This window comes from Emydura macquarii, unplaced genomic scaffold, assembly GCF_026122565.2.
Source record: "Emydura macquarii macquarii isolate MOO-44397 ecotype Brisbane River unplaced genomic scaffold, CSIRO-AGI_Emac_v2 contig_2246, whole genome shotgun sequence".
Classification (NCBI taxonomy): domain Eukaryota; kingdom Metazoa; phylum Chordata; order Testudines; family Chelidae; genus Emydura; species Emydura macquarii.
The window spans coordinates 3,829,573-3,845,307 of record NW_027132383.1 but is presented as its reverse complement, the minus strand read 5'-3'; the positions used below and the strand labels follow the sequence as shown (position 1 = coordinate 3,845,307).

Here is a 15,735-nt window from a genome sequence, read left to right as displayed (position 1 = left end):
AAGCCTCACAACCATACACATGACACTGCAACAAACATATTATTATAACAATAGTGCTCAGTACATCATGAGCATTCCAAAAACATCTTCTATGACATACTTTGCATTAAACAATACACAATTGTACTGTAAGGGTGAACATGGGGGTGCAGGGTGTCACATCATGATTTGAGGACTTCAGTAACTCAGCCAGAAGTCTATTTCAGGAGTGGGCAGGTGACGTTCTGTGGCCTTCAATGTGCAGGAGGTTGACTAGATGATCATAATGGTCCCTGCTGACCTTAAAATCTCTTAGTCTACCCTTCTGGAATGTGTTCACAGGAATATTTAGAGCCTAGGAGTGCTTTTGTTTTTGTAATGCCAGCCCTGTTCTTGCCAAGTTCATGTATTGGACAGTGAACCTGCAAGCAGGCATCTGCTTTGTATCCGGACCTGATTTTTGCTCATAGCCTGACTCTTGCTAACTTTGCTTTATATCAGCAGGACCTGATTTTAGTTCAGGCCTTAGGCCTCATACCAGGCCCCTTACACCAGGCCTCATATCTCAGGCTCTCCCTTTCTATTACAACCATTATTAGTCACAAGGAAAACAGATTAATATGTATACTGATGGTACATCAGACAAATACTTCAAGAATGGTGGTTATTGTGCTTTCATCCAGTGGTGTGATGGAGAGAGTACAAGAAAGAGCTTTAGTTTAGGTTTTATCAACTTGAATTATATGGCTGAAATGAAAGCTATTCTTATAGCATGGTAAAATTAAACAGAGTGGAAGCAGAGATAGATGTAGTGATATTTATTGACTTATTGGAAGCGATCCTCTGTTCCTTTTGAAGAAACTAGAACATTATCAGTGAAATTCATAAGGAGGCTCAGAGGATTGGAGAGCAACACAATAAATTGACTTTTCAATGGATTCCATCATAGGTTGGTATATACAGGAGCAAGGTAGCTAGTGATCTGTCCAAAGCTGGAAGATTGGAAACTCAGAAGTGACAGTGGTCGAGGATATTGTTTCCCTGTCAAGGAAAACATTAACTGAAATAAATGGTTGAAAGATAAAAGAACCTCTGATCGATATTAAAACATTTCAGACTATAACATCCCTTATCACAAGATCCCAGATGTGGCACACTACAGGACTGAAAATCAATAGAAATGGAATCCAGTTTACAAATTTTTTCGGCAGCAGACTTTCAGACCTGCCCACAATTTTAAATGTAATATTGGAAGGCAAGTGTTACTCTTCAAATTTGACACAGATGGTCAAGCCTTTACAAAGGACCCTGTAAGAGCCACCAAATTAATTCTTGAACTTCATGGCCTGATATGAATGTCATGGGATAAGACAGCAACAACAGAGGAGGCAGGAGCTTGGGATCTATCACTGATGCTATTCGCATCCATTGGGCTCCAAACTTCATGTACACTTTTTCATTAATACCAAGGTTCCATACAGGACTTAGGGACTATCATCATGATAGCCCCAGCTTAGGTGAAAGAGTTCTTGCAATCAGTCTGGATGAGACTGTCAGTTTGGAAACTGAACACCTTAGAGTGTGCCTGACCTGCTGTCTCATAACAACTACCAGGTCCTACACCTGAAGCCAGAGTCACTGTATCTGACAGCTTGGATGCTGGCTGGCTGATGCCAAATGAGAGGAGCTGCTTAGTAATCCTTTACATCTTACTTCAGAGTAGGAAACCATCCATGAGACAAACTTATCAAGCTAAATGGAATCTATTTTTTCCATTTGATCTGAAGAGCCACAGTTGTCATCCCCTTGAACATACTGGACTGTTTGCTCTCACTAAAACATTTGGGACTATCTCTTAACTCAATTAAGGTACATTTAGCCACTGTTATGCCTCCCCATCTCCCAGTACTGGCCCAGACAATATTCTCTCACCCCACACTGGCAAGATTCCTCAAAGAATTGACCCATGCCTTTCTGCCAGTTAGAGAACTTCCTCCTTGATATCTCAACGTAGTGTTGGTGTGATTGATGGAACCTCCATTTGAGCCCATCCATCTCCTTTTGATGAAGACAGCCTTCCTGGTTGCCATAGCTTTGATCAGGAGAAAAGGGGAGATTCAGGCTCTCCTGTCAGGTACTCCTTATATCATCCTTCATAAGAATAAGGTCACTCTGAGACCTCATCCTAAATTCCTACCTAAAATTGTCTCTGAATTTAATATTAACTAATCAATTCACCTCCCAGTCTTCTTCCTAAATCTCTTTCTTCACCAGCAGAAGCAAAACACCCTAGATGTTATTAGGACCTTGTAATTTGTATCTAAACAAGACTGAACTGAATAGGACTTACCTATTCTGCAAATGTCACATACACAATTGGGGAAGGGGACAGATGATATTTTCCCAGAGAGACTATTCAAGTTGGTTTTGAACTACATGCATACTTGCTATGTTCTGGCCAAGAAGGATCTACCTGGACATATCAGATCCCATTCAATTTGAGTTCCCTTTAACAGAGATTTGTGGAATAGCAAGATGGTATTTGGTCCACATGTTTATTACACACTATACCTTGGTGCAGGCCTCAAGGTCAGATTCAAAACTTCAGTAGAGCGGTTCTCCAGGTGATACTCCTCTTACTCACCTCTAAGGAAGGATATTGCTTGCTAGTGATGAAGAGTGGAATCAGTATGGACAATTGCTTGAAGAAGAAAGTACAGTTATTTACCCTACAGTATCTGTGGTTCTTAGGTTTATTGTCCACACAGATTCCATGATCTGCTGTCTGTCTTTGCAAGTAAAAGTCCTGACTCTAGGGATCCTTATTGACAAGAGATCTAAGAGGTCATCCTCAGCTGTGAGAGTTGTAAGAGTGCCCACGATACAGGCATGACTCCAACAGACACAGCTATTAGAATAATCCAATCTTACATGCATGGGGCACATGAGCACCAAGAGTGGAATCCAATGCCGACAACACATCTCGAGCTACAGTTAACGTAGGGTAAGTCACTGTCATGCGGGCTGGCTTGAGTGGGGGGGCATTTAGTATATTGGGTGACATCAATATGGCAGAATCATAATAATCCATGTGGGATATGCCATGTCAGGTACTGTTAGGAAGGTTATAATGTGCTAAGTAAGATAATAATACTTTTGTTCATGTGTAATATTTGAAATGGAAGTTATAGATGTATTTGAGATATCTGTATTTCAAATTGTTCTGCCTGGGCAACACCCCAGATAGGAAGGCCTGCATAACAATGGCCTGCATAATGGCCCATTAAGGCATTCCCAGGTGCAAGGGGCCCTGAGGGAGAAGCCAGCATCACCACTGAGTCACCAGAACCTGCTTGACTCTGGACTCCATTGAAGGCAGCCTACCTGATGAAGCATCAGGACTGTCCCATGTGACTATGGACCCGAGGCACACCAGAGGAGTTACCAGGATTGGCCCATGTGACTATGGACTCCATTTTGGGTCTTGTGACTCCCACAGGCCGCATGGCCGGAGGAGGGGGTTTATAAGATCAAGCCAGAGAAACCATCTTGTCTTTGCTCCTGTCCAGTCTGCAGACACACACCTATCTCTGGATCTATTCATCTTGCAACTGAACCGAAGGACTTAGACCCATCCAGGTACTGGATGTGAACCAGAGAGAACTACACAAGCCTGCAAATCCACATTTCTTCCAGAAACCTGATGTAAATGGACTTTTAATCATTTGTATATCTGTGATTTACTTTAACCCTTTAACATTTCTCTCATGGTTTATTTCTTTCTTTTTACAATAAACCTTTAGTTTTAGATACTAAAGGATTGGCTGCCAGTGGGTATTTTAGGTGAGATCCAAACTTATATTGAACTGGTGCTGTGGCTGACCCCTTGGGGTCAGAGGGAACCTTTTTAGTAAAGAGCAGAGAGTTCTAGTAACCGATCTCTTTACTGGACCTGGTGTTGATTTGGGAGCCTGGAGCTGAAATGCAGTAAAGGGGGCTGTGGGCATTTGTGGACTGGCTTCTTGATGCCCAGTGTGGGGAAATCAGGAGCAGTTCGTGTCGGGCTTCAGTGTCACCCAACAGCGTGGGGAGAATCTGCTGTCCTTTTGCAGCCTGCCCTGACCTTGGCATTATCAGTTGGCAACCCTGGGCACGGGTCGTATCACAGTCACCATACTTTATGTAAGCAAAGGCTGATTGACAGGCACTCGTACGTTGCAGTGATGCAGACAGTTTAATTATAAGGTTGAGATAAATCATCCTATCGGGTTCACAAAGAGTAAAATAGTGTCAACAGGACAGTACCTCAAATTAAGATTGATTATTTGGATTAAGGAAACTACACTGGGTTAACAGTCCCTATGAGATTAGTGATGCAGATTGCCCTTTCTTTGGTTCCACTTCTGTGAGACGAGTTCCCAGCCTTAATGATCAGTATGAATGCTGCTGAGAAGAGGGCTTGTGTTCCCAGCCCTAGTATCCATTGTTGGTGCTGCTGAGTTTGGAGGGTTGTTCCTAGCCATTAATTTATGTATTTTCAGCCACAATGGTGTTTGTTTCCAATAAGGTTGCTTCTTTGGACAGCTTGGTTGCCATTCTGCACTCCTGGGACATCAACCTGACAGAGCTGATGCTACAGAAGCTGGAGGCTGAACAGCAAAGAAGAGCCCTGGTGGAAAAAAAGCAGAAAGAAGCTGAAACTCACCGGTGAGATCTGCACTCCAGCCATAGCCAGGAAAAGGAAGATGGTTAGATACAGCAGTCACAACACTGTTAACTGAAAAGGTTTTACCTTTTGAATGGGTTACAGTTTGAGAACTTGGAATTTATGAGACAAAAGGCAAAAAGAGAAAGCTAAGAAAGTGGCAGAAATAGTAAAATAGGAGGGGGTAAAAGAAGGAATTTCAAGTAATTCTTCGAGTGATATCTGCATGGGTGCACCACTGTAGGTGCGGCAGCACCTTTGTGTCTGGAGTCGGAGATATTCAATAGCATTGCCCATCGGACCGCACGTGCACACCTCTCCTCCCTCGCACAGTGTGCAGAAAGTATATATAGTGCTGTATAGTCCTACCACCCTCAGTTCCTTCTCTACTGCCTGTGGTCTGGAACAGAGCTCTTATCAGAGCCCGGTTTTTCTCTTCTCCTCAGTGTGATAGTAAACTCTTCCTTAGATACTCAGTTCTTCATTTCTCTTTCTCTTTCTTCTTTCCAATTAAAACTTTTTTCCTTACTATTTTATATTAACTTCCACAGTTCTACAGTTTTAGTATAGCGTATGTTTTCATTCTCCTGCTTCCCTCCCTTCCCAATAGGGAAGCTATTCCCTCACCCTTATGCCCAGCTCTCATGGATTTAAAAGGTGAGTGACATGCGGGGTCACCTTCCTGATAATTGATGGCCACGCAGTGTATTTGTTGCCTGGGAGAGGAACACATTCCCCAGAAGTGCTTCCACTGCCTTGACTTAAAACCAAAGGCAAGGAAGGACAGGGATATTAGACTTAAACTTTTCCTAATGGAAATGTCCCTTTGCTCAGTGTCGGATGCGGGTTCCTACTCCTCTCTGGAGAGACCCTCATGGTCAGCAAGATCATCTATTGACACTAATAGCACCAGCCTTCTAGACTTATCCTTCAGCATCTCAGGGAATCTAGTCATTACAGATGCCTCTTTGGATGCAAGTTCACATTCTTCTCCCACCGAACTGGTCATCCTGGGACCTTTGGGCCATGTAGAAGGCCCAATTTGGAAATCCCCCAACACAACAGATACAGCATCCTCCGTCCATCCCATCCTCATCACTCTCCCAACCGCCAAAGGCACAACCTCCACAAATATGATCACAAGAAGAAGAACATGTGGAGCAGCATGAGCATGAACAGGAAGAAGAGGTACTACTAGTTGTACGCTTCTCATCATCCTCACCAGATGAGGCCATCATGCCACGAGTTCCCACAGTGGCCTATGATTTTAGACACTTTCAGGACCTCTTTTGCAGAGTGGCAGACGCGCCACACCTCCAACTAGAGAAGGTCAAGGAATAGCAACATGAGCTTATTGATATCCTCCACACTTCCTCTACAGCAAAAATTGCACTGCCTATCAATGGGCACCTCAGCCTCTATCCCGTCCACATGTAAACAGGCAGATAGGAAATACTATGTGCCAGCAAAAAACATGGAAATTTTGCTTTCACACCGTACTCCAAACTCCTTCATTGTTTACTCTGCAGGAAAAGAATCGTCAATACCAATCCTGATCTGCATATCCTGAATGAGATTGTAAATGACTAGATCTATTCAGGAGATAATCCTAGTTGTCTGCCACCCTCCAGTTTAGAATTTCCAGCTATGAGGTCCTCATGGCTAAATACAGCTATATGGACTATAGTAAATTGGAGGAATTATGTCAGGACTTCCCAGAGGTCAAAAAGGAACAATTCTTGCCCCTAATGGCAAAAGGCAACTCAATCCATTGGTACCGCAGTAGTAATGAGACAGGCATACTGGTTACACGTTTCAGGATTCCCCAAGGAGGTACAAACGATGGTTGAAGACCTACCGTTTTGAAGGACAAAAGATTCTCGGCGTGTACCAACAATTCATTACACTCCTTAAAAGCCTCCAGAGGTACACTAAGATCCCTGGGTATATGCACTGCACAGCCTAAGAGTAGATCAAGAAAATACCAGCTTCCCCCATGATCCCGGTCTCAATCTTACTATCCACAGTGGCAGTTGGACAATCAACGCCACCATCAATGCCCTCCCAATAATTGCAGACAGCCCACTGTACAAGGGGCAATGTCTCAACACCTTCTACCAAACAACAATATTGAAGGTGTGGTTGAGGGCCTGAGAACTTCCCCTCTGTTCTAGCTGTCCCCACCATCTGTAACATTATGAACAAATCAACAGTTTGGCAACCAATTAGCTCCATTGCTACCATCTTGGATGCTCATCACTTCAGACAAATGGATCCTGGAGATTGTCAAGGAAGGATATTCTATCCCACCACCCCCCTCCCTGTTTCTCTTCAGAGACCACTCTCATGAGCCCATCCTAAGAGAGGAGTAAACCATCTTCTGCAGCTATGAGCTATAGAGCTGGTCCCTGTACAACACAGAGGGCAAGGCTTCTATTCCTACTACTTCCTGGTTCAGAAGAAATTTGGCAGTTGGTGTCCCATCCTGGATCTCTGCAACCTAAACAAGTTTGTGAAACTGCAGTGATTCAAGGTGATCACCCTCTCCCACATCCCAGCACTGGAACTGGGGGATTGGTTCCCGGCCCTCAACCTACAGGATGTATACTTCCATATCACCACACATCCTGCTCACAGACACGTTCTACGATTCACTGTAGGAAACAATCACTACCAATACAAAGTACTGTCCTTTGGCCTATCTACAGCTCCATACGTTTTTTGCAAGGTACTCGCAGAGGTCGTGGTCTGCCTAAGAAAGGAAAGAATCACAATCTTTCCATACCTGGATGATTGCCTCCTCAAAGCCTCATCTGATGCCAAAGTGCTCTAAGCAGTTCACATAACAATGAACGTCTTCAAAACATAGGTTTCCTCATCAATCTAGAAAAATCCACCTTGAGACCGTTGCAAAAACTGGAATTCATTAGTGCTCAACTCAGTGCCATACAAGCAAGAGCATTCCTACTGCCACACATGTTCACATCCATAATAGACTTGATATCTAATGCTCGAGTGTGCCCCATAGTCTCAGCACGCACATGTCTTCAACTCCTTGGACTTATGGCTGTAGCCACTTTCGTGGTCAAACACGCAAGACTACATATAAAAACATAAGAACGACCATATTGGGTCAGGCCAATGGTCCATCTAGCCCAGCATCCTGTCTTCCGACAGTGGCCCAGGCCAGGTGCTTCAGAGTGAATGAATAGAACAGGTAATCATCAAGAAATCCATCCCGTCAGCCATTCCCAGCCTCTGCCAAACAGCAATCCCTGCCTATCCTGGTTTATAGTGATTGATGGACCTATTCTCCATGAATTTATTTAGTTTTTTTTTTAACCCGTTATAGTCTTGGCCTTCACAACATCCTCTGACAAGGAATTCCATAGGTTGACTGTGCATTATGTGAAGAAACACTTTTGTTTGTTTTAAATCTGCTGCCTACATTCTGTTAGCTTTTTTGACTGCCGCTGCACATTGAGTGGATGTTTTCAGAGAACTATCCACAATGACTCCAAGAACTCTTTCTTGAGTGGTAACAGCTAATTTAGATCCCATCATTTTATATGTATAGTTTGGATTATGTTTTCCAATGTGCATTACTTTGCATTTATCAATGTTGACATTCATCTGCCATTTTGTTGCCCAGTCACCCAGTTTTGTGAGATCCCTTTGTAATTCTTCTCTCTCTGCTTTGGACTTAATTATCTTGAGTAGTTTTGTATCATCTGCAAATTTTGCCACCTTATTGTTTATCCCCTTTTCCAGATCATTTGTGAATATGTGGAACAGTACTGGTCCCAGTACAGACCCCTGAGGAACACCACTATTTACCTCTCTCCATTCTGAAAACTGACCATTTATTCCTACTCTTTGTTTCCTATCCTTTGACCTCCTCAAAGAACTCTGGTAGATTGGTGAGGCATGATTTACCTTTACAGAAACCATGTTGACTCTTCCCCAACAAATTGTATTAATCTATGTGTCTGATAATTCTGTTCTTTACTATAGTTTTAACCAATTTGCCTGGTACTGAAGTTAGGCTTATCAGCCTGTAATTGCCAGGTTCGCTTCTGGAACTTTTTAAAAAATTGGCTTCACATTAGCTATCCTCCAGTCATCTGGTACAGAAGCTGATTTAAATGATAAGTTACATACCACAGTTAGTACTTGTGCAATTTCACATTTGAGTTACTTCAGAACTCTTGGGTGAATCCTGGTGACTTATTACTGTTTAATTTATCTATTTGTTTCAAAGCCTCAGTCTGAGACAGGTCCTCAGATTTGTAACCTAAAAAGAATGGCTCAGGTTTGGGAATCTCGCTCACATCCTCAGCCATGAACACCAATGCAAGGAATTCATTTAGTGTCTCCGCAATAGCCTTATTTTCTTTGAGTGCTCCTTTAGAATTTCGATCGACCAGTGGCCCCACTGGTTGTTTAGCAGACTTCCTGCTTCTGATGTACTTTAAAACATTTTTGCTGACTTTTTGAGTCTTTGGCTAGCTGTTCTTCAGATTCTGTTTTGGTCTTCCTAATTATATTTTTACACTTCACTTGCCAGAGTTTATGTTCCTTTCTATTTTCCCCAAAAGAATTTAAATTTCCACTTTTTAAAAGGTGTCTTTTTGCCTCCAATGCTTCTTTTACTTTGTCGTATAGCCATGGTGGCACTTTTTTAGCTCTCTTACTATGTTTTTTAATTTGGGGTATACATTTAAATTGAGCATCTATTATGGTGTCTTTAAAAAGTTTCCATATGTGATGTCTCCAGAACTGGCTCCACACTCTGTACCTTCCTCACAAACAGCATGCAGAAACTCTTGTCCATGCCAAGATAAGTAAAGGACTACCTGCTCTTGTGGACATATCTCAATGTTTGTGTCAGGGTCCCTTTTCTCCAATCTTTGCCTACCATGATTTTAACTACCGATGCCTTCCCCATCAGCGGGGGAGCACACTTACTTGAACACAAAATAAAGGGCAGATGGACATCCACCGAGTCCACCCTACACATCAACCTTCTAGAATTAAGAGTGATCCGCAACGCGTGCTGATCTTTCCTACCACTTCTCAAGCGCCAGACTATACGAGTCATGACAGACAATCTCACTTGCATGTAGAATATCAACAGACAGGGAGGAGCAAGATCCCATTCTCTATGTTCCAAGGTGATCAAGTTATGGAATTTTTGTTTCCAAAACAATATCTCATTTTTGCTGTATACCTTCCCGGATGCCAGAACACCACCGTGGACACATTGAGCAGGACTTTTTCTCACAAACATGAATGGGAACTAGATATCCATATTCCATCAATGGAATCATCCTGCCATAGACCTTGTCACCACTCAACAGAACACCTACTGCCCCCAGTTTTGCTGGCGAGTAGGACTGGGACACGGATCACTAGGGGATGCATTTCTCATGACCTGGAATGGATCACTTTTGTATGCCTTCCCCCCTTTTTTCCCCTCCTGTTCCGAGTCTTATGCAAGATACAGGAAGTCTGATTTTGGATCATACTGATAGTCCCAACATGGCCATGACAAGTTTGGTACAATTACCTGCTTCGTATGATGCTATGCTGGCCAATCAATCTTCTTCTAGCATCATGGCTCCTTTCACAGGACACTGGGTGCGTTCATCATCCCAATTCACAAACACTTGATCTGAAAGCGTAGCTCATTCTTGGTTCAGGGGTCCAGAAATAGCCTGATCTGCCTCACTAAAGCATATATTATTACATAGCAAACGCGACACCACGAGACGCACCTATGTACATTAATGGAATGGATTCCAACATTGGTGAGCCTCAAGATATATCAATGCAACTCACGCTCCATTGCCACTTATATTGGACTACCTCCGTTGACTCAAAGAAGGTGGACTACAAATAGTTCAGTTAGGGTGCACCTAGATGCACATTTTATTACCCTATTGAGGGACACTCGGTATTCACACACCCCCTCTTTAAGTGTTTTATAAAGGCCATTCAAAACCTATACCCACAGATGAGTCCCCACCACAACCTCAAGTCCAAGACTAGTCTTACACTCCTTGACTAGACCCCCGTTTGAATCAATGGCAACTTGCTCACACCTATATCTAGCAATGAAAACGGCCTTTCTTGTTGCCATCATTTCAGCTCGACAGAGGGAGAAATCTCGCTCCTCATGGCATACCTGTCATATACTGTGTTTTTATAAGGACAAAGTGACTTTTCACCCACATCCAAAATTTCTACCAAAAGTCATAATATCTTTTCATTTAAACCAACCCATACACCTCCATTCCTTTTTTCCAAAACCACTCACTAGTCAACAGGACACAGCTCTTCATACTCTAGACGTGAAACACATATTATCATTCTATTTGGATAGAACTAGGCCATTCTGGAAATCGCCACGACTGTTCATATCCAACACCGAAAGGTTAGGATGCTATATTGAAACAATGCCTCTCTAAATGGATTTCACAGTGCATGTACCTATCATATGAATTTCGTAATAAGCAACCTGCTATATCAATAAGGACACACGCCACACAAGCACTGTCAACCTCCATTGCATTTCTTAATAATGTTCCAATAATACACACATTTAAGGCTGCCACATGTGTGTCCTATGATACATTCGCCCAACACTACGCCATCATGCAGGATTCCTCTGCAGACACCATCTTCAGACATAGTCCTAGCCTCAAACACATAAGCCGCTCCGAAGCTCCAGCCTTCCAGCTAGCGGCACTGCTTTGTAGTCCTCTACAGTGGAGCACCCATGGGGACATCACTCAAAGAAGAAGAGAGAGTTACTCACCTTGTGCAGTAACTGAGATTCTTTGAGATGTCTGTCCATGGTGCTCCTCTACCTGCCCTCCTCCTCTCTGCTTCGGAGCGTAACTTATGGGATCTGTGGCAGAGAAGGAACTGAGGGTGGTCAGACCACACAGCGCTATATGTACTTCCTGTGTACTATGTGAGGGAGGGGAAGTGTGCATATGTGGTCCAATGGGTACTGCTATTGAAGATCTCAGACTCCAGACGCAAAGGTGCTGCTGCACCTACAGTGGAGCTCCCTAGGGACACACATCTCAAAGAACCTCAGTTACTGCACAAGGTGAGTAACCCTCTCTTAATGGCCCAGGTGTTGCCCAAGAGTTTGACCCAGTGCAGGGGGGGATGTCATTTGGTTCCTTTTCCTCACCTTGTCTGATCAGGACATCTTTTAGACTCAGGGGAGGGGGTCCAGAAACTGCAGTGCTGCCCTGCTCCTCCCCCCTGTGAGGGACTCAGAGACTGAAATGTGTTATTCTTTCCCACAGAATGAGCGAAGAAGTGGAGCAGCTGGCTAAAGAGCAAGAGAGATGTAACAAGGAGGTCAGAACTGCTCTTTTTAGAAACCATTAAACAGCCACCAGGGTGTCATTGTTTCCCTATTTCCAGCCCTCCCCTGTAGAGGCTGTACTTCTTTTTACTCTTCAGTGCCCAACTTTCCTGCTCAACTGTTCCCTGAAAGGATTGAGTTGGAGTTGGTACAAATTTAGATGCTGATCCCTGGACTTACAGTTGTCAGCCCTTCTAGTCTTAAAGAGAGGGGCAGCACTTGCTAATTGGTGTCATTTGTGCAAGATTGGATTGTACCTGCAGAGAGAAAACCCAGTTCCACCTTTTCTCTCTCCAAGACAGAGTTGATGGAATATGTTCTATACTCATGGTGGATGCCTGGGACAGACATTCATGCTGCTCAGTTGCACTTAGAATCATAGAATCATAGAGTTGGAAGGGACCTCAGGAAGTCATCTAGTCCAACTTCCTGCTCAGAGCAGGACTAACTTCAGCTAAAGAAACTTGCATAGACACTGCCAGCCATACTGCCCTATCTGCTAGTCAGCCCTCTTTGATCTTTTTACCGAGCCAACCAACTGATCCCAACCTCTGATCAGACCAAAGGGTTACTGTCCCTTCTGAGAACAGTAGGTTGGAATTTATCCCCTCTGTGTGGCAGGAAAGTTGCATCCCCATCTTGTGCATGGGGACATGGAATTTAACCCTTATAGGTGGTATAAAGAATTCTGTTCTTCTTCGAGTGATTGCTCATGTCCATTCCACTATAGGTGAGTGCACGCCACCATACACAGTTCCCGGAACTTTTTTCCCCTTAGCAGATCCCATAGGGCTGACTCTGGTGCCCCTGGAGTCCTGCATGCATGTTGCGGTATATGAGGCACTGCCGGCCCTATGCCCCCTCAGTTCCTTCTTTCTGCCCGTGACGGTTGCTGGAACTAGCCTTGCTCTCTGCAAGTACCATTCCCCATTGTTTGAACTGTTATTTGAAGTACTTTAGTTAGTTTTAAGTAGTTGTTAAGTAGTGTTAAATTTAGTTAGATAAGAAGTCCCTGAGGGACTTAGGGCAGCTGGGATATGCCCCGGTCGCCTGGATTTAAGCCATGTGCCTCCTGCGGGAACGCTTTCCCGGTCAGCGACCCCCATGATCGGTGCCTTAAGTGCCTGGGGGAAGAGCACAAGAAAGATAAATGTAAGTTCCGCAGGACTTTTAAACTGAGGACCCAGAAGGACCAAGGGATTCAGTTAAAAGCCCTGCTTATGGCATCTGAGCCATCCCACTCTACCTCGGCACCGAGCGTAGCCTCAGTGCAGAGCACACTGGCGGCACCACCCTCAACTCGGCACCGAATGATATCCCCGGTGCTGAAGAAGAAGAAACAGTGCATGAAGTGTGGACACTCCCCTGCACCACTGGTAAGGGCAGGGTCAAGTGTGGAGATGCATCAAATACAGCCCGTCAAGTCTTCTCTGGTGCTGGCATCTCCGTGCAGGGAGCCTCCCTGGACTCCTGGGAGCGGGAGAGTGCCCCTGCAAACGCCGTCAACACCGGAGGCTTTTCAGGCGGCAAGAACCTTGTTGGCTTTGCCTACGCCACCTCCACACACCCCTCCCCCCCGCCGAAGGAGAAGGGGCCGGTGTCCTGGGACAATCCCACTCGGGTCCCCCGAAGGGCGGTGGAGATCTCCGTAATAGGTAGAAAGATCTCCCGCCAGATGGCCACCGGGGTAGAGCGAGGACACTCCCCTAGCAGTCGATCCAGGTCGGTGTTGTCATCGGTCTGTGTCGACTCAGGACAAGGAGTCCCTCTCTCAGTGCTCAGTATATGTGCCGAGCAGACACTCACTGAATTGGCTGGTCACAGTTCCCCCACCCATCCTAGCCTCCCTAGACTAGTGGAGGTCTCCCAGGGCAGTTTTGAAGGGCGTTCCGTTCAGGGAACTGGTCCTGTCGGTCACACTAATCTCCAATGCCTCGGACGTGGGATGGGGAGCCCACATCAGCGTCAACCTGAGCACTCAGGGGCTCTGGTTGGGGGAGGACAGGCGCCTGCACATCAACGTGAAGGAGCAGAGGGCTATTCGCCTAGCGTGCAGGGTGTTCTTCCAATTCCTGACAGGCAGAGTGGTGCAGGTGCTGACCGACAACACCGCAGCTATGTTTTATATAAACAGGCAGGGAGGGGTGTGCTCCTCAGCTCTCTGCGAGGAAGCTATCCGCCTGTGGGACTTTGCCATGAGAGACGATTTCCACTTGACTGCCTCTCACCTCCCGGGAGTGAGGAACAACGAGGCGGATCGCCTCAGCAGGTCATTTCTACCCTGCCACTACTGCACCCAGAGGTAGTGACTATGATCTTCCAAAAGTGGGGTGTTTCCCAACTGGACCTATTTGCATCAGCCTGGAATGCGAAGTGCCCGAGGTTTTGCTCGCTCCGGGGTCCTGAGACCGGGTCAATTTCTGACGCGTTCCTCATCAACTGGACGGGGACCCTCATGTATACGTTCCTGCCCATTTCACTCCTGCCCAAGGCCCTACTGAAAATAAAGAGGGAGAGGGCAGACGTCATACTCATTGCTCCAGCTTGGCCAAGACAGCACTGGTTCAGCATGCTGCTGGACCTCTCAATCGCCCCGCCCATGGAACTCCCTAGGCGGCACGACCTTCTCTCCCAGTACCATGGTCGCCTGTTGCCCCCGGACCTGTACTTCCTGCATCTCACAGCCTGGAGGCTCTGTGGCTGATGGAGGGAGAGAAAGCCTGCTTGGTGCAGGTCCAACAAGTCCTGCTGGGCATCAAGAAACCTTCTACACAGGTCGTGTATTGGGCTAAGTGGAAACGGTTTACCTCTTGGGCGGAGTCCCAGGGCATTCCACCCAGCCTCTTGCCTCTGCAGGCGATCCTGGAGTACCTGCTCCAGCTAAAGCTCCAGGGTCTGGGGCTGGCATCGTTGAAGGTTCACTTGGCGGCCATTTCGGCCTTCCATCAGCCGCTAGAGGGGAGATCCCTGTTCTCCCATCCCATGTCGGTCAGTTTCCTCAAGGGGGTGGAGAGACAGTATCCGCAGGTCCGCGACCCGGTGCCGCCCTGGGATCTCAATCTGGTCCTCTTGAGACTCACGGGGCCCCCCTCTGAACCCATGACTTCATGCCCCTCTGCTCATGCTTTCATGGAAGGTAGCCTTCCTGGTGGCCATTACCTCAGCTCCGAAATTAGGGTCTCTGAAATTAGGGCCTTGACCTCGGAGCCCCCTTATACAGTATTCTATAAGGATAAGGTGCAGTTGAGGCCACACCCAGCCTTCCTGCCCAAGGTGGTTTCCCAATTTCATTATAACCAAGATATTTTTCTCCCCATGTTTTTTCCCAAATCGCACAGTTCGGAGGAGAAGAGGAGATGACATTTGCTTGATGTGAGACGAGCCCTGGCCTTCTACATTGAGCGTACAAAGCTGTTCCGAAAATCGACACAGCTCTTTGTTGCAGTGGCGGACTGGATGAAAGGCTCACCTGTCTCCACCCAGCGCATCTCCTTGTGGATTACATTGTGCATCAAGTTCTGCTACAAGCAGGCGAGGGTGCCGCTTCTGGGAACCATCACAGCACACTCAACCAGAGCTCAAGCCTCGTCTACAGCCTTCCTGGAGAGTGCCCCTGCAAGACATCTGCAAAGCCGCCACCTGGTCGTCAGTGCATACCTTCACG

General features: G+C 45.8%; 1 protein-coding gene across 1 annotated transcript in view; it reads left to right on the top strand.

Moving 5' to 3' along the window:
• The window catches only part of IQANK1 (IQ motif and ankyrin repeat containing 1), a 108,853-nt gene that overhangs the window by 62,977 nt on the left and 30,141 nt on the right, over nt 1–15,735 (top strand). The window contains exons 7-8 of the mRNA XM_067560060.1: nt 4,547–4,686; nt 12,010–12,064. Coding sequence (XP_067416161.1) covers nt 4,547–4,686; nt 12,010–12,064 — 195 coding nt within the window. The remainder of the gene's footprint in view (nt 1–4,546; nt 4,687–12,009; nt 12,065–15,735) is intronic.